At 42.9% G+C, this 26,237-nt stretch overlaps 1 protein-coding gene across 1 annotated transcript in view; it reads left to right on the top strand.

Moving 5' to 3' along the window:
- Positions 1-26,237, top strand: part of LOC121005471 (ovostatin-like) — a 77,641-nt gene that overhangs the window by 46,771 nt on the left and 4,633 nt on the right. The window contains exons 20-32 of the mRNA XM_040438240.1: positions 9,440-9,555; positions 11,942-11,993; positions 12,312-12,395; positions 12,634-12,810; positions 15,601-15,676; positions 16,739-16,898; positions 17,623-17,697; positions 18,545-18,707; positions 20,643-20,869; positions 21,464-21,679; positions 22,560-22,684; positions 25,021-25,111; positions 26,011-26,073. Coding sequence (XP_040294174.1) covers positions 9,440-9,555; positions 11,942-11,993; positions 12,312-12,395; positions 12,634-12,810; positions 15,601-15,676; positions 16,739-16,898; positions 17,623-17,697; positions 18,545-18,707; positions 20,643-20,869; positions 21,464-21,679; positions 22,560-22,684; positions 25,021-25,111; positions 26,011-26,073 — 1,625 coding nt within the window. The remainder of the gene's footprint in view (positions 1-9,439; positions 9,556-11,941; positions 11,994-12,311; positions 12,396-12,633; positions 12,811-15,600; positions 15,677-16,738; positions 16,899-17,622; positions 17,698-18,544; positions 18,708-20,642; positions 20,870-21,463; positions 21,680-22,559; positions 22,685-25,020; positions 25,112-26,010; positions 26,074-26,237) is intronic.

Below are 26,237 nucleotides of genomic sequence, written 5' to 3'. Positions count from 1 at the left end.
TTTCCACGGCGATAAAATGTAATTCTAGTGCTACACTCCTTATCAGTGGTATCAGGGCTTAAAGGGGTCTTCCCATCTAGGACATTTATGACATACTGTATCATTAGGATATGCCATAAATGTCTGATGGGTGGTGTTCCCACCTCCAGGACCTGCTCCTGTCTCAAGAACAGGGCCCCATTTATGACAGAGCCCTGTTTATGCGATGGGCCCTAGACATGGGGTATGCCAAAAATGGATCATGCCTATCAAAATGCCATAAATATTTAGATGGGACAACTCCTTAGCCTCTCAACAGTCACATTAAAATTGGGGGAAAAAATGTAACTTTTTTCCCCATTTTTTTTCCTTTTTATTAATATTTCAATACAAAATAAAACAAGATTATAATTTCTATTCCCTTAACCCCCCCTCAATTCCCTCCAAAACTCCCACCCCTTTGCGATGTGTCCCCCCCCCCCCCCCCCAACAAAAAAGACGGGACGGGGATAGTGAGAAGTTTGAAGTAGGAAACATTTAAAGTTCTATTCTCCCCATACCTTAAACCATTTATCTTCAGATTTTCTTTGTTTGTATAGGATGTTTTCATACCTTTTTATCTTATTAACAAACTTTAACCATGTATTCATACTTGAAGCATTAGAAGAGAACCAAGCCTGTGCAATCAAAAGCCTTGCTAAAAATATTATTTTAACCAAAATAATCGGTTTGTACTTAACGTGTCGTTTACTCTGCATGTGTGTGCACTCCCCCTTATATCTTAGTTCCTCCCCTGTCTTGCTCTGGAGGGGTTAACTCCCAGGTTGGGTGTGACAACTAGGTTTATATTGCCTGGGGCCTCTAGGCTGGAGTTAGTTGCCCAGTGCTTGAGCGCCACCTTGTGGAACATCAAGGTCTCAGCAATGTCTCACCTATGTCTTCCCAGTGTCTCCTTCCCTTCTCTACCCTACTTTATGTGTGGTGTAGTTTGTAGGGGTAGGTGTTATGTTTGGTTGTTGTTTCATGTCTGGTTTGTTGTCCAGTTTGCTAGACATTGTCCTGTCTATCAGTGTGTCCTCCGGAATGGGGTAACAGGGTTCCCTGGAGGGGGAACTACAAGTCTGTATGCAGCTCTGCCTGGGGCCGCCATGCGTCCTGTTTGCATGGGGGTCCAGGCAGTAACTGGTGTGCTGGATATCTGGGTGTGGTTGTTTGTACTGTGTCCTGTATATGTGTGGGCACCAGTACTCATGCTCGGGATCCAGTCGTTGTGGCTGCGGCAGGTAAGTGTTTTGTTCTGTGTGCTTACCTGCCGATCCAGTAGCTATATACGGCCTCTATTTTTGACGGATTATCAGGGCGACTCAGGGTCCTAGGTTCCTGGGTATGAGTCATCCTACCATCCAGGTCCGCTCATATGGGTAGGAGTTAGGGCAAGGGTTAGGGAAGCAATAGGAGGTGACCTGCTCCCTTATCCTAGACTCTGGCCTAGTTGCTTGTCGGTCTGCTTCACATTGTACCATGACAAAATGGAATAAATTTTTTGGATAATATAATTACGTATTGCCCCCCAATATTCTCTTAGTTCTGTATAAGTCCAGAACATATGTAGATGATCGTCTTCAAGTGAATCACACTGTGGACAATTATAAGTGTTTCTCAAACCCAGTTTATTAAGCCCTAAAGGTGTAACATAAATTCTGTGTAAAATATTAACTTGAACCATTATATGGCTAAAATTATAGGAAACTAGTCCCATATTAACCAATATATTATCCCAATCATCCAATTGAATCATTGGGCAGTCCCTTCCCCAGGCCTTTTGTCTTCTGGACAAAAGGCCTGGGGCAGTCCCTTCCCCAGGCCTTTTGTCCAGAAGACTGTAGATTAGTAAATTGTGCTTTAAGTTAATATTTATAAAATTGTGAAATCTTAACCGTCTGTGCTGGCTTTACTATTAAATTATGCAGAAATGTGGAAGTGTCTATATGAAAAAGGGATTTTTCTTTTATACTAGAGAGTGCCGAACATAACTGAAAATACTGAAACCAAGATAGATTGTATATATTTTCTCTTTGTGCTAACTCCAAGATAGAAAAAATATGCCCATTCCCAACCACCTGTGCAAGATAGCAAATATTATTATTTTGCCAATACTGATCCCCAACCAGTTCATCTAAGGCCTGTAAATAATAATTACGCCAAAGGGGCGTACAACAAAGGGATCCTTTTATTTCCAACCAATCTCTGATGGTACTCCAGGACTTAGTAAATAACTTCACAGCAATCCTATATTCCTGATGGGAATTGATTAATTGGCCGGAATTCAATAAAACAAAGATATTGTCATGTGAAGAATTCTTCACCAGAGTTCTGCAAAGTGGGCTCTTCTCCCATTCATAATACAGCCATAGATGTGATGCTATAAAATAGACCTTGAAGCAGGGAAGATTTAATCCTTCCTGCTCCATCGGCCTATAAAAATGCTCCAACTTAAGCCTGACTCGCTTTCTCCTCCAAAGTACATCATTAATAATTCTCTCAATCAGTTTGAAAAATGTATCTTCAATTCATACTGTGGAGTTCCTGAGAATATACAGTAGTTGGGGCAGAATAACCATCTTCTGTATCATGTCGGCAGGATTGTCCCCTTCCATACCCTCCGGAAGGCCCACAATTTTGATGTTACATCGCCGAGACCTATCTTCCAAATCAAACTTTTTTTTTTTTCTTTTTTTTTTGGATATTGGCCTCGGATCACAAGATAGGGATTTCCATTTTAAACACTTTGGCTTCCCTCTCCAGGACCTCCACAGTTTTTTCTATGGCAGTTACTCTGTCCCGTCTCTTATCAGAATTCCTAATCCCCCCAGTGACAATTTTTTGCATTAAAGGACATCTGTTAGCAGATTTGTACCTATGACACTGGCTGACCTATTGCATGTGCACTTGGCAGATAAAGGCATCTGTGTTGGTCCCATGTTTATATGTGGCTTCATTGCTGAGAGAATTATGTTTTATTATATGCAAATAAGCCTCTAGGAGCAACGGGGGCGTTACCATTACACCTAGGGGCTCTACTTCTTCTCTGCAACTGCCGCACCCTCTGCACTTTGATTGACAGGGCCAGGTAATAAAAACATCATCACACCTTTTTTTTTCTTTCCACCTGCAAGCTGTGAGCTCCTCAGCTCCCCAACTGCCTCCCCCCCCCAACTGAAGGAGGATGGCTGCTTTAACCCCCCATATCTCAGGATTGGTAGCAGTGATATAAGCCTCGAACTATGTGAAAGCTGTTATTGCAAGCGTTTAAAAAGAGTCACAGCATTATCCCCACTATATTACAATCGGGCCTACGGGACTGGAGTGAATGCAGCTGAAAGTGAAAGCTGTTTTTGCTCCCGACCCAATTTCTAACAGCTATATCTCCTAATATAGTGGAGATAAGCCTCTGATTCTGGTCTTGTTTAACCACTTCAGCCCCCCTAGCTTAAACACCCTTAATGGCCAGGCCACTTTTTACACTTCTGACCTACACTACTTTGACCGTTTATTGCTCGGTCATGCAACTTACCACCCAAATGAATTTTACCTCCTTTTCTTCTCACTAATAGAGCTTTCATTTGGTGGTATTTCATTGCTGCTGACATTTTTACTTTTTTTGTTATTAATCAAAATTTAACGATTTTTTTGCAAAAAAATGACATTTTTCACTTTCAGTTGTAAAATTTTGCAAAAAAAAACGACATCCATATATACATTTTTCTCTAAATTTATTGTTCTACATGTCTTTGATAAAAAAAAAAATGTTTGGGTAAAAAAAAAAATGGTTTGGGTAAAAGTTATAGCATTTACAAACTATGGTACAAAAATGTGAATTTCCGCTTTTTGAAGCAGCTCTGACTTTCTGAGCACCTGTCATGTTTCCTGAGGTTCTACAATGCCCAGACAGTAGAAAAACCCCACAAATGACCCCATTTCGGAAAGTAGACACCCTAAGGTATTCGCTGATGGGCATAGTGAGTTCATAGAACTTTTTATTTTTTGTCACAAGTTAGCGGAAAATGATGATTTTTTTTCTCCTAACTTGTGACAAAAAATAAAAACTTCCATGAACTCACTATGCCCATCACGAAATACCTTGGGGTGTCTTCTTTTCAAAATGGGGTCACTTGTGGTCTAGTTATACTGCCCTGGCATTTTAGGGGCCCAAATGCGTGCAAAGTAGTTTGAAATCAAAATCTGTAAAACATGGCCGGTGAAATCCGAAAGGTGCTCTTTGGAATGTGGGCCCCTTTGCCCACCTAGGCTGCAAAAAAGTGGCACACATGTGGTATTGCCGTACTCAGGAGAAGTTGGGCAATGTTTTTTGGGGTGTCATTTTACATATACCCATGCTGGGTGAGAGAAATATCTTGGCAAAAGACAACTTTTCCCATTTTTTTATACAAAGTTGGCATTTGACCAAGATATTTATCTCACCCAGCATGGGTATATGTAAAATGACACCCCAAAACACATTGCCCAACTTCTCCTGAATACGGCAAAACCACATGTGTGACACTTTTTTGCAGCCTAGGTGGGCAAAGGGGCCCACATTCCAAAGAGCACCTTTAGGATTACACAGGTCATTTTTTATAGATTTTGATTTCAAACTACTTACCACACATTAGGGCCCCTAGAATGCCAGGGCAGTATAACTACCCCACAAGTGACCCCATTTTGGAAAGAAGACACCCCAAGGTATTCCGTGAGGGGCATGGCGAGTTCCTAGAATTTTTTATTTTTTGTCACAAGTTAGCGGAAAATGATGATTTATTTATATATATTTTTTTTTTCTTACAAAGTCTCATATTCCACTAACTTGTGACCAAAAAAATCAAAACTTCCATGAACTCACTATGCCCATCACGAAATACCTGGGGGTGTCTTCTTTCCAAAATGGGGTCACTTGTGGGGTAGTTATACTGCCCTGGCATTTTAGGGGCCCGAATGCGTGAGAAGTGGTTTGAAATCAAAATCTGTAAAAAATGGCCGGTGAAATCCGAAAGGTGCTCTTTGGAATGTGGGCCCCTTTGCCCACCTAGGCTGCAAAAAAGTGTCACACATCTGGTATTGCCGTACTCAGGAGAAGTTGGGCAATGTGTTTTGGGGTGTCATTTTACATATACCCATGCTGGGTGAGAAAAATATCTCGGTCAAATGCCAACTTTGTATAAAAAAAAATGGGAAAAGTTGTCTTTTGCCAAGATATTTCTCTCACCCAGCATGGGTATATGTAAAAAGACACCCCAAAACACATTGCCCAACTTCTCCTGAGTACGGACCCCAAATGGGGTCACTTGTGGGGTAGTTATACTGCCCTGGCATTCTAGGGGCCCTAATGTGTGGTAAGTAGTTAAATGACCTGTGAAATCCTAAAGGTGTTCTTTGGAATGTGGGCCCCTTTGCCCACCTAGGCTGCAAAAAAGTGTCACACATGTGGTATCACCATATTCAGGAGAAGTTGGGCAATGTGTTTTGGGGTGTCTTTTTACATATACTCATTCTGGGTGAAAGAAATATCTCGGCAAAAGACAACTTTTCCCATTTTTTATACAAAGTTGGCATTTGACCAAGATATTTATCTCACCCAGCATGGGTATATGTAAAATGACACCCCAAAACACATTGCCCAACTTCTTCTGAGTAGGGCAATACCAGATGTGTGACACTTTTTTGCAGCCTAGATGCGCAAAGGGGCCCACATTCCTTTTATGAGGGCATTTTTAGACATTTGGATCCCAGACTTCTTCTCACGCTTTAGGGCCCCTAAAATGCCAGGGCAGTATAAATACCCCACATGTGACCCCATTTTGGAAAGAAGACACCCCAAGGTATTTAATGAGGGGCATGGCGAGTTCATAGAATTATTATTTTTTTTTGGCACAAGTTAGCGGAAAATGATTTTATATTTTTTTTTCTCACAAAGTCTCCCTTTCCGCTAACTTGGGACAAAAATTTCAATCTTTCATGGACTCAATATGCCCCTCACGGAATACCTTGGGGTGTCTTCTTTCCGAAATGGGGTTACATGTGGGGTATTTATACTGCCCTGGCATTCTAGGGGCCCTAAAGCGTGAGAAGAAGTCTGGAATATAAATGTCAAAAATTTTTACGCATTTGGATTCCGTGTGGGGTATAATGAGTTCATGTGAGATTTTATTTTTTTACACAAGTTAGTGGAATATGAGACTTTGTAAGAAAAAAAAAAAAATTCTGCTAACTTGGGCCAAAAAAATGTCTGAATGGAGCCTTACAGGGGGGTGATCAATGACAGGGGGGTGATCAGGGAGTCTATATGGGGTGATCACCCCCCTATAAGGCTCCATTCAGATGTTCGTATGTGTTTTGCGGATCCGATCCATGTATCCGTGGATCCGTAAAAAACATACGGACATCTAAATGGAGCCTTACAGGGGGGTGATCAATGACAGGGGGGTGATCAATGACAGGGGGGTGATCAGGGAGTCTATATGGGGTGATCACCCCCCTGTCATTGATCACCCCCCTATAAGGCTCCATTCAGATGTCCGTATGTGTTTTGCGGATCCGATCCATGTATCCGAGGATCCGTAAAAAACATACGGACATCTGAATGGAGCCTTACAGGCGGGTGATCAATGACAGGGGGGTGATCAATGACAGGGGGGTGATAAGGGAGTCTATATGGGGTGATCACCCCCCTGTCATTGATCACCCCCCTATAAGGCTCCATTCAGATGTCTGTATGTGTTTTGCGGATCCGATCCATGTATCCGTGGATCCGTAAAAAACATACGGACATCTGAATACAGCCTTACAGGGGGGTGATCAATGACAGGGGGGTGATAAGGGAGTCTATATGGGGTGATCACCACCCTGTCATTGATCACCCCCCTGTAAGGCTCCATTCAGACGTCTGTATGTGTTTTGCGGATCCGATCCATGTATCCGTGGATCCGTAAAAAATATACGGACATCTGAATGGAGCCTTACAGGGGGGTGATCAATGACAGGGGGTGATCAGGGAGTCTATATGGGGTGATCACCCCCCTGTAAGGCTCCATTCAGACGTCTGTATGTGTTTTGCGGATCCGATCCATGTATCAGTGGATCTGTAAAAATCATACGGACGTCTGAATGGATCCTTACAAGGGGGTGATCAATGACAGGGGGTGATCAATGACAGGGGGGTGATCAGGGAGTCTATATGGGGTGATCAGGGGTTAATAAGGGGTTAATAAGTGACAGGGGGGGTGTAGTGTAGTGGTGTTTGGTGCTACATATTACTGAGCTGCCTGTGTCCTCTGGTGGTCGATCAAAACAAAAGGGACCACCAGAGGACCAGGTAGCAGGTATATTAGACGCTGTTATCAAAACAGCGTCTAATATACCTGTTAGGGGTTATAAAAATCGCATCTCCAGCCTGCCAGCGAACGATCGCCGCTGGCAGGCTGGAGATCCACTCGCTTACCTTCTGATCCTGTGAACACGCGCGCCTGTGTGCGCGCGTTCACAGGAAATCTCGCGTCTCGCGAGATGACGCATATATGCGTGACTCTGCGCAGGGCTGGCCTCCGGAAAGCGATCCTGCGTTAGGCGGTCCGGAGGCGGTTAAAAGCCTGGATTGCCAGACCCATATTTCAAGCTGTTACCAATATCAAGATATGAGCAGTTAAAGTAGCCCCCCCCCCCCACACACACATTTGTCCATCCAGTTCGGGCTGTTATCCAGCAAGTAGATCCAGAGGAAGGCAAAAAGCCAATTTTCTCCACTTAAGGGGAAAAAAATTCCTTCCCGGCTCCAAATAAGCAATCAGAATAACTCCCTGGATCCCCGACCCCTCTCTAGTAGCTATAGCCTGTAATATTATTACACTCCAGAAATACATCCAGGCCCCTCTTGAATTCCTTTATTGTACTCACCATCACCACCTCCTCAGGCAGAGAGTTCCATAGTCTCACTGCTCTTACCGTAAAGAATCCTCTTCTATGTTTGTGTACAAACCTTCTTTCCTCCAAACGCAAAGGATGTCCCCTCGTCACAGTCCTGGGGATAAACAGATGATGGGATAGATCTCTGTACTGACCCCTGATATATTTATACATAGTAATTAGATCTCCCCTCAGTCGTCTTTTTTCTAAAGTGAATAACCCTAATTTTGATAATCTTTCAGGGTACTGTCGTTGCCCCATTCCAGTTATTACTTTAGTTTCCCTCCTCTGAACCCTCTCCAGCTCTGCTATGTCTGCCTTGTTCACAGGAGCCCAGAACTGTACACAGTACTCCATGTGTGGTCTGACCAGTGATTTGTAAAGTGTTAGGACTATGTTCTCATCACGGGCATCTTAACCTATTATTTCCCCTTTGCAGCAGGATCTGGAACGCTTTAAGCTGGTTAACCTTGCTGTCCCTCTCTTGTTGTAGCCATGGACATACTCCTCCTTTAGTTCTTGCTCTCTTTCATCTCCTGGAGTTTGTGAAGGTGGTGGGGTTCCAGGGCTTGGTGTTGGAGTCTGCAGGAGAGGAGCACATAAAGACTGCTCAATATAGTACCTTCTCCCTCTCTACAGCTAGACTGACTGGAATCTTCTAGAACTAGGGGGTTGGGGCCAGCCCACACCCTAAGCTCTAGAGATGGCTGGGCCAGGATGGTTAACTCTATCCATGCCTGCCTAATGCTAGAACAATAGAGTTTGTGTTCCTTTTCATCAGTATTACACACAGTACAAACAATACAAACTAAATTGAGGATACCCTCCTGGATGCACTAGGGTATGGCATTTGGGCCTCTCCCTAGGCCAGTGACATCACCGTACTTCGTTCATATGGCCTAGTTGCAGCTCAGTCCCATTCACTTCACTGAGCTACAAAACAAAGCACAGCTGCTGTAAAATTTCTCTAGCAATCAGTAATAGAGAAGACATGCTATATTACACGGCATTGCATCTAATGTAAATTGGGTATCAGGTACTATGTGGTTGTGATGGGTCCTCCAAAACTAGAAGAGCTCTCGATACCAGCTCTCTAAGTAATAGCAGGAGACCCCTTCCATGTGTGGATCTACTAGTGATCAGCTGATTGCTGCAGATATAACAGATGAAGCTGAGGGCAGTTGGATATTTCCCTGGAAGGAGCCCCTACTGGTAAAAAGTGGTATTACATGGTGACCATTTAAATGAATGGGTGGCCCTATAAAATGTGATCGCACTCAAAAAGCCACTTCTATGATTTCCATATTTACTAACAGGGCATAAGGAGGGGGCGAGGGGAGTTCCAATTGATAATGTTATCTTCGAGAATACAGCAGCCATTATGGAAGTAGTATTTCTTCTCCAATATTTGCAAACGCTTTTTATGTCCACCATATAGAACTATAGAACTGCAGACTCTACAATAACGTTTACTCAACTTATAAACATTTTTGCTTCAATACAGACATCATATCAGTCAATGTAACTGCAGAAACGGTTGGAATTGGAGATTCATGTGACAATCCCGATCCCAATGAGCCCGCGCGTATAGATACCGTCTTACATTCAGTCATTGTAGAGGTATGTCTATTTCCAATTTCTAATATAAAATATGATTGAATAATCGCAATGTAGAAATGTTAGAAGATTGTATATGAGACCTGAATGCAGGTGGAGTAGTGTTGAGCATTGTGGACATCTGGGCCGGTAAACATGTGCATTAATGACTGCCATCTAGAATGTGCTTCATGTGCTATATTCAAATAACTTGTTTCACAGCGTCGTTAATGTAATGTTTGCTGATAAATGTCATCCTACAAGACTAGTGGGAAATGTAATAAAATATCTGATTACTAATGCATGCTGAGATTTGTATTTACATGATATGACTGTTACCAAGCTGCTTTCCTCTACTTTAAGAAGAAGCATAACTTGAAGTTTCTGGACCCCTGTGTAAAATCTATAATAGGGATCCCAATCTACGGTACCACATTATGAGCCATTTATAATTCTATTTACTTACAGTCAGGTCCATAAATATTGGGACTTCAACACAATTCTAACATTTTTGGCTCTATACACCACCACAATGAATTTGAAAAGAAATGAACAAGATGTGCTTTAACTGCAGACTGTCCGCTTTAATTTGAGGGCATTTACATCCAAATCGGGTGAACGGTGTAGGAATTACAACAGTTTGCATATGTGCTTCCAACTTAAGGGACCAAAAGTAATGGGACAATCAGCTTCTCGGCTGTTCAATGGCCAGGTGTGTGTTATTCCCTCATTATCCCAATTACAATGAGCAGATAAAAGGTCCAGAGTTCATTTCAAGTGTGATATTTGCATTTGGAATCTGTTGCTGTCAACTCTCAAGATGAGATCCAAAGAGCTGTCACTATCAGTGAAGGAAGCCATCATTAGGCTGAAAAAACAAAACAAACCCATCAGAGAGATATCAAAAATATTAGGCGTGGCCAAAACAACAGTTTGGAACATTCTTAAAAAGAAGGAACGCATCGGTGAGCTCAGCAACACCAAAAGACCTGGAAGACCACAGAAAAGAACTGTGGTGGATGACCGAAGAATTCTTTCCCTGGTGAAGAAAACACCCTTCACAACAGTTGGCCAGATCAAGAACACTCTCCAGGAGGTAGGTGTATGTGTGTCAAAGTCAACAATCAAGAGAAGACTTTACCAGAGTGAATACAGAGGGTTCACCACAAGATGTAAACCATTGGTGAGCCTCAAAAACAGTAGGCCAGATTAGAGTTTGCCAAACGACATCTAAAAAAGCCTTCACAGTTCTGGAACAAACTCTTATGGACAGATGAGACCAAGATCAACTTGTACCAGAGTGATGGGTAGAGAAGAGTAAGGAGAAGGAAATAAACTGCTCATGATCCTAAGCATACCACCTCATCAGTGAAGCATGGTGGTGGTAGTGTCATGGCGTGGGCATGTATGGCTGCCAATGGAACTGGTTCTCTTGTATTTATTGATGTGACTGCTGTAAAAAGCAGAAGGATGAATTCTGAAGTGTTTCGACAATATTATCTGCTCATATTCAGCCAAATGTTTCAGAACTCATTGGACGGCGCTTCACAGTGCAGATGGACAATGACCCAAAGCATACTGCAAAAGCAATTTGCGGACTGCAAAACACATACGGTAGCCTTAACGCATTAAAACTCTAGAATTAACGCTGATGTACAGTATAACATTGTGATTTTGACAAGCCAGAGAAGGTATCTCTGTGAGGTCTTCTATTTTAAGGACAGGATAGAGGGGAAGAGACGAGTTTTTAATGATTTCATTTAGTATTTACCTGTAAAATATTGTCTAACTCTGCTATGTATACCAATTAGACCTGCATCCTCCACAACTGAAAGAGAAAGCCTATGAGATCTGCATCCTCCACTCAGTCATAGAGAAAGCTTGTAAGACTTAATTCCCCCAGTCAAAGAGAACATCAGTCAGCCCTGCTTCCTTCACCCCCTCATAGAGAAAGCCTGGGAGTCGTAATTACTCCTCACACACAGAGAAAGCCTGTGAGTCCTGCATCCTCCACACCCTCATAGAGAAAGCATGTGAGTCCTGCATCTTCCACTTCCTCATAGAAAAAGCCTGTGAGTCCTGAATCCTCCACACACTCAGAGAAAGCTTGTAGGCCCTTCATCCTCCACCTCCTCATAGAAACCTCCTTTGAGTCCTGCATCTTCCACTTCCTCATAGAGAAAGCCTGTGTGTCCTGCATCTTCCACTTCCTCATAGAGAAAGCCTGTGAGTCCTGCTTCTGCCACAGGGACATACAAAAGCCTTCTTCCTGTGCCCTCTGATCATGCCCTATACTGCCTCACATAGGAGACCTCTTTAATTTGTGGGGTTTTCTTAGCTGTGGTGATTTATGGTTCACAATATACAAACTGATCACTTTAATTGTGTTTTTTTTTAAACTCTTTTTAAGCTGCCAGGCATTCCCAAAGAAGAAACCAAGACCTCCTTAGTTTGTGTACAAGGTAAGATTGTAACTTGGGTACTAAAGTGTAGGCACTACCATTTACAAGAAGGATTTCCCTGTATCAGCTCTGATACTTCTGCATATGTTACTTGATCTGAAAGTGACATGATGTGACTTTAGCTGGGGTTTAGCCATGTGGCTGGCATTGCAGCTGTGTTCCATTCACTTGTATAGAGTTGAGTTGCAACACCAGAGACATTCAATGGGCAAACGTGCTGCCGGTCCCTATAGTCGCTTCCACACTTACTACCCTGGTAGATACAGCTAGATATTTTGTATAATACTTGATGATTTTTGATGTTTCTGTCTATTTCAGATTCAACTACAGAGACTCCCGTAAGCATTTCACTTCCTGCAAATTCTGTGGAGGGTTCGGTAAAAGCAACAGTTACAGTAATAGGTGTGTACAGATGAGCTGATATGGAAATATCTATATCTATCTATTTATATGTGACGCTACTACATGGAACCCAAAAAAATGGGTGATCGACTGCTCTCCATTCTATTGGAGGGGATCAGTCCCACTGCCTACATTATGGTGGTTATTAATCCCCATATTGTCCTTGGTCATGGTTATTTATACTGTACATACTGAGTTCATCTGTTTTATTTAATTTTTCCATCTTTTAAATTCACAGGAGACCTTGTGGGTCGTGCGATAGTCAACCCACAGTCTTTGACCAATGAGCCCACAGGATCTGGTGAACAGAATGTCGCCACCTTGATGCCAATACCTGTAGTTCTTCAATACATGAATATAACCGGGCGCCTGACAGAGGAGGCTAGATCCCGAAGCGTGGAGTTTATGGGGATTGGTAATATATCTACTTTCTTACACTTATAGTATACATAGTATCAGCGTGTCTGTTCATTGTATTTTTATCCCTATGGCTCCATAACTTTTATCTCCAGGGGACTCCAGTAAAAATCATTTCTCCCGTATGTATTACTCCCAATGATGATGATGTCGGAAGTCACGACGGTATCTTGTACTTTTCTGAATGATAACACATCTGACAGAATCCGGCAGGTTTCTCACTGGTTCTTGTAAATGATGTAAGACTATTGCCAATCAATTATCTCTTCCCCTCCCTACTCCCAGGGATAGAGTTGGCATACTGTTTGTGAAAGCAATGCTGCTGCACAGTGCAGCCTGCATCCTTTCCTGGGTATGAGACCTGTGTAAGCCGTGTACCGGGGAGGGCTCCCCAAGATGCAGCAAGGTCAAGAACGAGGAAAGCAACTCCAACTCCAGTTTTTGCCAAAACAGTGTTTTACTTAAACGTGGTAATGAGCACGACCACAAATGCTGGTAACACACAATTAAAATTTCATACACCCGGCCAGTAGGCTGAGACCCTTGGCTGCACAGCGCAGCGCCCTCCGGTGGATGCTGGAGGTAAGAGCGGTAATTTACCTACTGGCGGACTCAAATAAAACAGCCACGCCTTACCTATTATTACCCTAAAAATAAGGAACAACTGTTTGGGTGCGTGGTGCGGGCTAGCCTGTGGTGCAGCACAATGGCTTACAATCCTGTTGTACTTTATAGTATTCCCCCTCCAATAACTGGTCATGTAGCAGGTGCCCTTGTGTTTCTTCTGAGTAAACGCCAACCTGGCTTGCGTTTGTGGTGCAGTTTATCAGCTCTCCAGTGTGAAATGTCACTTTAACTGATCAGTCCTTGTAATGAACAGTTAACAATCCTGGTGGCCTGACACAAAAAAAACACGTAAATAACTGACTACAGGCCTGGTCTCAGTCTCTAGGATTCTAGGTGCCAACACTTAAGATGCATGCACTTGAGGTGCGTGCACGATCAGTCTTACGACCTGGGTCTGCTCTGCATCAGCTGGTGAATGTGAATCGAGCAAAGGCTTCTCCAACAAGCGTGCGGTACTGCAGTGTATGTTGCTTTGCTCCTCAGCTCTCATCAGCATTCCTGGCAGCAATCCTCCTTCCTCTGGACAGGATCAGGGTTTTGGAAAAGATCAGCTTCACTTGGCTGCAGCTCTGGTTACTGAAGGATGCTCCCACACCTGGATGTCGATGGATCCTCTGGTCAGACAAGTCCTCAGTGTCTCTCTCAGCCTGACTCTAAAATGGTCGCTGTGTCACTTCCTTCTCCAGGCTTTTGTATAACTTCACCCCTGGGAGTTTCTAACATCACATGAAATGCAGTCTGTGGCTGAGCTTAGGAAACAGCGGCATCTTATGGCCAAACAGCAGAATGTCATTGACGATCGTTTAACATCATTTTCACAAAAGCAGTGTTCACACAAAGAGAGCTGTTTCCCCATCTCACACAGGGGTAGATTGGCCATAGACCCTACAAGGAAATTTCCTGGTGTGCCGATGCCCCAGGGGGCCACCCAAGTCCTCTCCTCTCTGCCACTGACTGGATATATAATGAGCTCTCAACAGTAATTAATGCTGTGAGAATCATGTACTCGACCAGGGACCATACATGCTTCCTAAATTCAACTACTGTGGCCCACACCTCACCTCCTAAGCCCCCCTACTCCATACCTTAATCAAAGATGACCGTAGAAGTAGGACAGAAAATGGTAGCTATTGATGGCAGTATATTGCGCTACACTGTGTTATTTGGTTCTACTGTGATGGTATTTGGCACTATTGTATTGTCGACCCCACCTACTTGTGTTGCCCCGCTTTCTGTTAATTTGGACCAGTCTACAAAATTGATTTTAGTTTTATTTTCCAGGGCCACTTTAGGTTCCCAGTCCGCCCCTGATCTCACGCCTGCATCTGTGCCTTTCCAGTATTCTGCCCACAATGTGGAATGACCTACTGTATTCTACTATAGCTTCTGATACAAGTGGTTACCAGAGCTTTGGTTTCTACAATCCAGATGTGGACAGAAGTTGGGCTAATTTTTTATAAAAATCAAGAAAGATGAGGCATGAAGAATAACAGAAGAACATAGTTTGATGTGGTCTAGGTTAGGGGGTGATGAGTCTTCCATGGTTTTTCTTTAAGTAAAGCAGTTTTTTTTAACATGTAGAGTGTAAACTGCAGCCTATAGCTGTTTGAATATTTTTGAAGAGTATTAGAAAAACATTTACCGTTGACTTTCATCAATATTTTTTATATTTCAAGGACAACAATCTAATTTAGGATGCAGATTGTAGTTTGTCTTATCAAGTGTAGCTAGTATGAAATGTGGACTATAATCACTAGGTTGACGGAAATTTCTTGAACAGAGTACCGTCTGGTCGTTGAGCTTTGAGCACACAAGTGCAATCCCAGGTAAACAGTGGTGAAACCACTGCAGTGCATCACTGGCAATCTCAGAACGTTTCGTCAATTAAACCTTTGTTGTGTTTTCTTGGGGCGAAAGGAGAGAAAAAAGATCAACATGAATCTGTTCAAACAATGCCTAACCACCATTGTAGCAAGTGAAAAACAAAAAGAGCCAAGAATATAAAAAGACGAAAATGTATATATGTTTGCAATCTACAGAATTGACCTGAGGGCATGCAAAATTCCTCTTATTGTTCTAAAACATGTTGTGAGCATAGCCTTGATGAATACATTTAATATTAGGTTCTGTGGAATAATTAAGTATTCATCCTTTATTCTAGGTTACAGGAGGCAGCTGCGCTTCCGAAATTTTGATGGAAGTTTCAGCTCTTTTGCAGGAGGAAAATCCAGTTCATGGTAAAAGCATATGACATGAAGGAGAGGAACGTAAATTCACTCTTTAAAAGGACATGTTTACGAGTAATGGTGTACGGCAAAGAGAAGAGTGTAGGGGGAGTGCATGTCTGTGAGGTGGTCACGTACATGCTGCTTCACTTTGAATGATTATTTTTGAGAGAAAGTGACAGAAAACGTTCTTTAATAATTCTATGGCATAGAGGCTATAACTTTTCTCCTAACAAAATTGTGCAGTTGTTGGAATACGTGGTGGTGAATCTTTCTGATTGCAATAATCACATGAAAAAATTGTTCATTTAATAGATTTTCTTCCATCAATAGGTTTACGCCTTGCCCTCTTATAAAGAGCGGTTCCACTTTGGTCAAATTGGCATATTTTCCCCCATGTGAATTTCAGGCCATATGAACCCTTGCCCTTACCCCATCCACCATTATTTACTGTATGTTCTTGGGTAGCATGCACAGCTGATAGGATGTGGTCCATTAGTCAAGGGGGGCCATCTGACACTGTTTTCTGCAGCTCAGCTTTGCAGTATAGACTTGGGCAGAAAGAGCAGAGTCATCATGATATTAGAGGACAGGGGACAGTTATCCCATAATGCTGGAGGCAGGATAGTTACACCATAAACACACATGGGGTCCTGTATGCAGCTGTGCTTTACTTCCCTGGTCTCTGCAGGTGACACTGTATGCCATAAATGTCCAATAGACTTGGATACCACCTCTAGGCCATGCACTCATGTGGATAATGGGGGTTAACCAATAACTGTCAAATCGGGTAAAGAATGAAAGGAGAGGTAGCTGCACATGTTCTTCTATGGAGGTTACAGAAAGCAGGTCAACAGATGGGCTGAAAGACCCTGGTTCCTATATAGGTGCAGGTCTCAGAGGTGGGACATGCATCTGTCATGTCCTGCAGATATGCCCTTAATGTAGAAGGCACTGTAGGAATACTTCTTTACAAAATCAGATCAGATAAGTATTGAAAAATGTCATTTTGGATGAAGTTATCCTTTACATGCAGTCCTCACACATCTGTTTGGCTTATGTTCTTGTATTCAGGTTGACTCTACGGACGCTGGAAACGTTTCAGTCCATTGAGCCGTACACCTTGGTAGAACCCAAAATAGTTAACCAAGCCTTGGTGTATCTAGAAGGACTGATGGATCGGAACACTGGGGCTTTCAAACCTCAAGGGTCTCCGATTAACAATGCCCTGATGGTAATTACTTTTTGATCCATGTTGCAGGTCAGAGTGATTTATATGTTCTGCAGTCAGATGTATCCCCCGATAATTACGTGCATTTGTCGCTTAAGGGGTTGTTAGATTTCTGTAACTGTGAGGGACTGACACCGAGAGGAGGGGGCCACCGTGCAAGAACAGTATGTGGGCCCCTTGCTTTCAGCTAGTTCAGTATAAAGCATCTCCTATGTCTTTCTAACAATCCCCCAGTTAGGCCTCATGCACACGACCGTGCAGTTTTTTGCGGTCCGCAAATCGCGGATCCGCAAAAAACGGAAACTGCCTGTGTGCCTTCCGCAATTTGCAGAACGGAACGGGCGGCCCATTGTAGAAATGCCTATTCTTGTCCGCAAAACGGAGAAGAATAGGACATGCTATATTTTTTTTGTGGGGCCACGGAACGGAGCAAAGGATGCGGACAGCACACGGAGTGCTGTCCGCATCTTTTGCGGCTCCCTTGAAGTGAATGGGTCCGCACCCGAGCCACAAAAACTGCGGCTCGGATGCGGACCCAAACAACGGCCGTGTGCATGAGGCCTTATATTGAGCAATGAGATAAATTAGGCCCATAGAGCTATGTTTGTGGCACGCTGGACATGCAGAATTTCTGTCTATGCAGCTGAATTCCACTTATTCCCCTTTATTATATTTTTATACCTTTTTTACCTCCAGGCTATTATCTGACTTGTGCATTATTTTTCAGGGCGGTGCTGAAGATGATGTCGCCTTTACTGCGTTAGTTGTAATTGTCCTGCTCCAGAGAGATTATGCAGCAGCTGTAAGTTATTACATTGATCCCTTTACATGGCTCTTTCTGCAGTTTGCATTCTCGCATGGGGACACAGTCATCTGCTGTAAAACTGTTCTGGAACCATGGGTTCAAATCCCATAAGCATCAAATTCACACTGACCTTTATTTGGGCACCTTATAGCAGTATTAGAGTGACAGTGTGACACTACAGTATACATGTTATTAGAGGGGTTGTGACTGACTCACTTCTTAAAGAGTCTCTGTCGCCCGGATCAACGCTACCCTACCAAGCATAGGGTTGATGACGCTGACAAAAATGATATTTCTTTCTGCAGTCAGTGGTCCGGTGGTGGAGAAAAATTATGCAAAAGAAGTATTCGAGCACCAGGATGCGGGCTTATGCAGTTCGAGCACCACTCCAGTGATGCCCCTGGTGCTCCACAATGATGCCCCTTTGCTGTAGTTCACGCTCCCTTTGGTCTAGCGCTGAGATCCTGAGATCCTGTGCCTGTGCAACCGTGCCGTGACAGCGCGTGCGCACTATGCATCTTCGCAAGTCAGGAATGAAGCTGAAGAGGTGCACTGTCAATCTAAAGACGTGAACTACAGCGGGTGGGGGGTGGTTCATTATGGAGCACCAGTGGCGTCGCTGGAGCGGTGCTCGAACCGCATAAGCCCGCCTCCTGGTGCTCGAACAGTTCATTGTCCTCCACCACCGGACCACCGACAGCAGAAAGAAAGGTGTCGTTTTTGTCAGCGTCGGGTTATATGCCTGGTAGGGTAGTGTTGATCCGGGTGACAGAGCCTCTTTAATGACTGGATTACACAATTGTAGTATTAGTTCTATCATGAATTTCATGTGTTTTCTGTTCAGCCCACACTACTTCGTGATGCCATGAAATTCCTGGATGAAGCCTCTCGCAGGAATCAAAATGTCTACAATAAGGCTCTGCTATTCAACGCTTTCGTGGTGGCTGGGAATGAGGAGAGAAGCAATGCTATATCTGAGCAGCTAAAAGAAGAGCAGATAGAACAAGGTACCGTCCTGAAAATGTCCATGAACAGGACCTGATGAGACTGGAGTCATTGCGTAAAGACTTTGCTCCCGGTATCTGAACACTCTGGTCTATTCTGTCTGGCTTTATGGTGCCCCCAGCTATCTAGAAGCAGGGACAAATACCCTCCCAACCTCTCAAAAAAATATCCCCCATCGTGTATTTTAAGACATTTCACATTATGAACTAAAACCAGTAGATAACAGTAGGTAAGAGGACAGATATGCAGTCCATCCATTGATGCTTTCAGACTTTTCCATACAACACAGAAGTCTATGGTGGAAATAAGCAGTGTTGAGCGCGAATATTCGAATAGCTAATATTTATCGCGAATATCGCAACTTCGCTAATTCACGAATATTTCGAATATAGTGCTATATATTCGCTATATCGAATATTCGTCATTTTTTTCCATCTGAAAACATGATTCCTCCCCGCTTCTTGCTTGTGGGTCAATGAGTCATTGGCCCACAAGCAACTTAAGCAGAAAGGAATCTTGTTTTCATATGGAAATTTTTTTTACGAATATTCAAAAAAACTAATATAGCGAATATATTCGTTATTTAGAATATTCTTTATTATTTTTTTTCAATGTCCACTGTTATTCCACTTCGGCATGCTCCTCCCCGACAAGAGTCCCCGTCACCATAGGAACGCCTGTGGATTAGAATATACCATCGGATCTGAGTTTTCACGATCGCAGGAAAAACTCAGATCCGATAGTATATTCTAAACCACAAGCGTTCCCATGGTGACGGGGACGCTTGTCGGGGAGGAGTATGATGAACAACTGTACAGATTGAAAAAAAATAAACAAAGATTCTAAATAACGAATATATTCGCTATATTGCTATATATTTGTTGTTTAAAATATTCGTCATATTCTAAAACAGGAACATATAGCAATATAGCGAATATTCGTAAAATACACATATAGACTGCAATTTAGCTAATATAGTGCTATAAACTTTTTTTTCATAGTCGTAATTTTTTTCTCTTATGAACTTCAGATTTGAAGAAAAATTACAATAAAAAAAAAAAAAAGGTTATAGCTTTATGTTAGCAAAATTAGCAAAATTGCAGTCTATATGTGAATTTTACGAATATTGGCTATATTGCTATATATTCCTGTTTTAGAATATGACGAATATTCGAAAAAACAAATATATAGCACTATATATAGTGCTATATATATATATATATATATTGTTTTTTTTCAATTTCGCATTACGCGATTTTTACATTGCAGATTTTTCATAATCGTGAAAATTAGCTCGAAGACAAATATTCGCGAATATGTGACCAATATTCTACCGAATATTCGCGAAATATCGCGAATTCGAATATGGGACCAGCCGCTCATCACTAGAAATAAGCACCAGACTGGTGGTTTCTGTATTCAAGGAAAATGATGCATCCGTGAAGCTGCCTGTGAAGGATCCGTGTGTGGTCCATGTGTCCGTTTTATGCTGTCCGTGTGTCATCCGTGTTTCACGGACACTGTGCAGCTGAAAAATAATTTTCAAGGCATGTCTTCCTAATGACCCGTGAAAACACGGACGGCATCCGTGGTTTTCACAGACCCATAGACTAGAATGGGCGTGATGGATCCGTGAACAAAATAGAGCGTGCTGCATGCTAAAACCACGGACGCGCGGACCGCGCTAAAACACTGATGTGTGAATACACACATTAAAATGAAAGAGTCCGTGCGCTTTCCGCAGAGAACAAATACAGCACACGTACGCGGAATGCTGACGTGTGGATGAGGCTTTACACTGTACAATCCCTGTTTTTGCCAATTACAAACATAGAGACCATGTTTAACTGGACAAAGGTTGATGTTCCTGGTGTGCAATGAGCAGAAGTGTCACATACAGAACTAACATGTTCCTCTAATTTTCTGATATCTTATAGGAGGCACCATTCACTGGGAGTATCTCAACAAACCAAACAACCCAACATCCTCTGTATTCTCTCCGCGCGCTTCATCCAGAGATATCGAGATCACATCCCTCGTACTGCAGGCATATTCCATAAGATTAAGAAAATCTGAATCCACAGAAGATCTCAACTATGTGTCAAAGATCGCTCGCTATTTGTCTGAGCAGCAGACCTCCCTTGGAGCATACAGTTCGACATTGGTAATAGACAAGTTTAAGAAGGTTCTTTTTTTTATTTTTGTAATGTATCGGGGCAGTGATGCTGACCATTTTTGTAATATACTTTAATTACTGAAATTGTCAATTTCTATTAGAAAAATAGCTCTAAAGTGGCCCATTTTGAGCCTTAGCATGGCTTCTCTTTCTTCTGTTTACATAACAGTGGAGACTTGCTGACATTGCCCGTGTTATGTAAACAGAAGACAGAGGAGCATTGCTAAGGCTCAAAATGGGCCACTTTAGAGCTATTTTTCTAATAGAAATGGACAATTTCAGTAATTAAAGTATATTACAAAAATGATCAGCATCACTGCCCCTATACATTACAAAAATTAAAAAAAAGGACAGTTACACTTTAATGTTTTGTAGTGTTACAATACAACATGCTTCCTGCAGTCACCACTAGAGGGAGCTTAGGAGCTTCCTGCAGGATTTATTATATAGGGTTCAGTGTAAACAGCATACAGCAAGCTCCCCCTAGTGGCAGCTGAAAGGAGACTGAATTTGAGCAATTACCGCTATGTATCAGCTGCATTATTTTTCGTCTTGTTAATCCCCTGCATTTGTCTTCCTTAGGACACCGTGACTGCCATAAAAGCCTTGTCTAGCTATGGTGCATTGGTGTACCAACCAGATGCGAATAATGTTGTTGAAGTAAAAAAGGGAAATGAGGTCGTCAAACAATTCACCCTCGACTCTGCAAACAGGAACATTCTGCAGACTCATTCTCTGGCCAACATAACTGGAGATTATAACATGGTCGTCAGTGGAAAGGGTTGTGTCCTGCTCCAGGTAATATATGCCACACATAAGGCATGGTGACATAGCCACGCTCCGAAATGATACCATAACTGTGTTCTCCGCCCATTGGTCGCGGACATAAAGGGAGATATTGATGGTTACATTTAGGGATGAGCGAATCGACTTCGGATGAAACATCCAAAGTCAATTCACATAAAACTTTGTTTCAATACTATACGGAGCGAGCGCTACAGCAGCTGCATGGTCTGTCTCCATGGTAGGTACAGCCCTGCTTTGTGTCCTGGACTTGGAGGAATTTAAAGGGTATGGGCAACTTTGGGGCATTTTTTATTATTGCATTTTACTCATTTTGGGCTAAAATAATTTTTTTAACTTTTTTTTTTTTTAACCTGTTCTGAGATTCAAGGTTTTAAAAAAAACAGTCTGCATTCAAGCTATCACTTTGTTTTCTTTAAATCCCGTCAGCTGACGGCTCATGTAGAGCTCTTATCTCTGATCTCCTGACCTCATAAGCACTCATTATAGCTCAATTCTTATCCATCTTTAAAGGCTATGGCTTAAATAATTGTTTATGAGGTCAGTAGATCAGAGATCAGAGCTACACATGAGCTGTCAGATGATGGGATTCAGAGAAACCAGAAAGTCACAGCTTGCAAACAGATTTTTTAACCCTTGTATCTAAGAAACCGCTGAACATTTTTAATAAAGATCAATTAAAAAAAAAAAAACTATTTGGCCCCAAATGAGTAAAATTCAATCATAAAAGAATACTTAAAAGGTGTTGATAGCTTTTAAGCAAAGCTCAAGCAAGTGCCTAGATGATGGGGATGTATATGCAGCGGGCATGTTCTATTAGAAGGAACCATCACAATGTCTCTAACGTGCTGCCTGTGACCATGTCTTCCCACAGACCACGGTGAACTACAATATTCCAGTGAAAGAGGAAGACTCTGCTTTCCAAGTGTCAGTTTCTATTCCTCCTGAGAGCTGTGTGGACGGAGTGGCCTACACCATGCCTGTGCACATAAATGTCAGGTATGTATTGAGGGCAGGACAGGGGGCAGGCAGGGTCGCCTCCCACCTAGAACGCCAATAAACATCAGGCAATGGGGGATGTCTTTCTCTGTTTTCTCTGCAGCCTATTAGCCCGAGCTGCTGGTTATACATTCTGCGGGTGCCTAATAATGGCTTCTCTCTGCCCTACAGGTTAAAATGAGTGTTGCCGATCAGGCTCTGTTCACATTCAGGTCAGATACTCTATAACAGGGGTCAGCAACCTTTGGCACTCCAGCTGTTGTGAAACTACAATTCCCAGCATGCTCCATTAATTTCAATGGTAGCTCTGAGAGCAGGAGAGCAAGTATGCATGCTGGGAGTTGTAGTTTCACAACAACTAGAGTGTCGGAGGTTGCCTACCCCTGCTCTATAGGGAGCCTCTGTGCAGATTCCTCCAATTTGACAGAGGACATAGGGCTGCATACTGATAGACATGTCGGAGGAACTCAACAGAGCCCCTTAAAAGTCAATGGAATCTGTCAGGCGCCATTTTTATCTGGCATTTGATTGATCCATCGACCTCTTCACTCAGTTCTATGGGAAGAGTAGAAGCAGTCACAAGTTTGCTTGGCTGTTACCATAAAGCCTCAGTCATACGTCCGTGTCCGAGCTTAAATCTGTGAAAAGGTGGTTGTAACGGATCTCCTGGCACCCTGACCGGGTACCTCCGTCGATGGATGCTCCTAGTGCTTCCCGAGGACTCCAAGCACTCCACTTGACACCGTAAGCACTACAGACCCCACAAACCGCCGAAGCTTGGTTGAGGTCTCGCTGTCTCCTACCCACCCTGAACCTACGACAAGGCTCCAGGCTCCAGTGGGTGAATCTCTCCTAAATCCAGAGTAGAGAGCAGGAACAGCTCTTACAAGAGCTAATAGTATAGCCAGGGGAGTATAGCAAATCTTCAGCGTATAGCAATCCCCAGTGTCGATCAGTTACCCAAACACCAGCCTCAACATGATGAAGGGTAAAACAGGAACTCTTTATTGAACACACAAGCATTGACTTATACACATTTTCCAACAAGGTTACCACCCACAGGGTTTTGTAAAAACAGCCAATAAACACGTACAATACACTCAGACACTCCCACACAAAATCCTCCCCTCTGCCTTTGATACAATTACCCAACACAATGGGTTGATGTAATTGTATCACAGGCAGGAGAATACACAGTGTCTTCTGTCCTGGAGACAACCGAGGAGTAAGTCAATTATCTCTCAGGACAAAGGGAAATCGCCAATACACACGTGGAACAATAGGACAGACTTCTCTACTCAAATATACAATGTCCCACCCTTTACAGTACACATAGACATTTAACATATCCTAAAATGGCACGAATTAGACCAGGGGTTCAAAAGTTAGTAAAATTCCTTTGTGAACAAAGGAAGCCTGGCTGATGAGAGGGCCCATAATCCTGGGGCAAGAGGCTGGTAGCCAGGCTTCTCCACCACCCAGTGGCGAGGTTGGTTTCGTCACAGTGGTCAACGATGCCTCTATAAAGATGTCCGTGATGGATTTGTGTTGGGTCCGTTTTTTTTTTTGCTGTCCGTGTGTATCCGCATTTCACTGAACACAGCCAAGTTGATTCCAATTGTACATCTGTCCCTGATTGATGACATTCCAGCATGAGTTTGTCGGCACAGAAACGTGTCGAGCAGACGCAGAACTATAGGATGATATGCGCCATATTAGCGTGGCGAATAGTATTTAGTTCAAAAAGGGGGAACTACTGTCTCTTTGGTATAGCGTGCCTTTTCAGCCAACAACAATAGCACACACTACCAAAGACACATTGTTACAGTATGTTCCACAATACAAGTGGGAATCATTGCATTTTTCTGGGTACGGTGTGCCGGAGGCTATTCGGAGACAGTAATAATAGCACATATTCCCACTTGAGATTTGCGATCCATACCGATACCTGTGGAGAGATATACAGTGTGTTGATGTGTAAAACGTTACAATATTACATTCCACAATTCGCAACGTATCATCTGTATGGATTGGAGAGTCTTTCGGGTAGTAGGAGGCATGGCTTTGTAAACAATAATTTGGACAGACATAGCTGCTCTCCTACATCCGGACTGAATTGAGTATTTTGGTGGATAGCCACACTTCCTCAGGACTCCAAAGCCATATTCTCCACCTGCATCTCTGGGACGGCATTCACTCAATCTGCCCTTCACACCAGCCTATTCATAGTGGCACATTTATCAAAATCTAGGGAAAAGGTTTTATGTTATTAAAAATAAAGATATTTTGATTTAATATAGTTGTATGGCACATCATGTATTCCATTTCTTCGACAGTTATAATGGCCCCAGAAATGAGTCCAACATTGCCATAATAGACATCGCAATGCCCTCTGGGTACAGTCCGGAATTCGAGTCATTAACCCAGGTAATAATTAATTTTGTGCATGTGCAGTAACCCAGACCTGGGGGTATCTGCAACTGTTATTATGTTAGGTATTGTATTATACCTTGTTTCTGTCATGTGCATCAGGATGAGAGGTGTGGTTGGCAATGGTTGGCAGGAACAGGGCTAACCATCCTGTTCCTTCCCTCTTGGTAGGAGTGGGCTGGTCCAACTTCCTGCAAGGAGGGGGAGTTCCAGTCCAGACAAAGAGGAGATAGGAAGCACATGCTAGAGCTCCAAGCGACCTTAACCAGTTCTCCTGTGAGATCATTACTCCAGGGAGATTATCAGAATCAAGCTTTACAAAAAGCTACAGTGTACAAAGACAGCAGAGTGATCAGCAAAACCACAGCTTTATAGACCCTGCTGCAGGTGAGGGACACTGGCTCAAACACCCACCACCTAGACCTCTTCAGGGCCAATCTTACACCAAGCCTGTACTAACTTTCCACTGCACCGATCCCCAGGGATCGGCAAAGAAGTAGCAACAAAGAAATAATAAAGACACTGAGCACTGCTGCAGCTATAGATTCATATTTATCTATAGTCTGTGCAAGAGCAGCCTATGGGCCGATTGCTCTAAGATCACTGTTAAATAGCCTCCTTATACTTGTATGACTACCCAACAGGATTGTGAGCTACAAAATTCATGAACTTAGTCCTTTATATGCAATGCAGTAGACAGTGGTGAACTGATTTTGAGGTGGCAGTGCCCAACACTCTGACTGGGCCCCATCGAGCACAGACTACAGTTGGCTTCTGATGGATATCATGTACTTCCCACATAGCACATGTCATTACTTTAACCAACATTGAATGGGAAGATTTGCTATTTTCTATTCATTTCTCATCACAGATATTAAAAATTTATTTTCTTATAGTTGAGAAGCCATGTGGCCAAAGTGGAAGAGAAGAACGATCACCTCATCATCTATGTTGAAAAAGTGAGTTACCTCCCCTCTCCATATCTGTAAATATAGACCGTCCATTCCATTGTTTTTGCCAGCAAACCCTAATTTGCTGGGACTGTCCCTAATTTTCAGAGACAGTCCTGGCTATTTCGGGCTGCCCTGGGCAGAGGAAGGGCAGGGTTTATGTAAGCATTACC

Source organism: Bufo bufo, chromosome 6, assembly GCF_905171765.1.
Source record: "Bufo bufo chromosome 6, aBufBuf1.1, whole genome shotgun sequence".
Lineage (NCBI taxonomy): Eukaryota > Metazoa > Chordata > Amphibia > Anura > Bufonidae > Bufo > Bufo bufo.
This window is presented reverse-complemented; position numbering and strand designations above follow the sequence as displayed.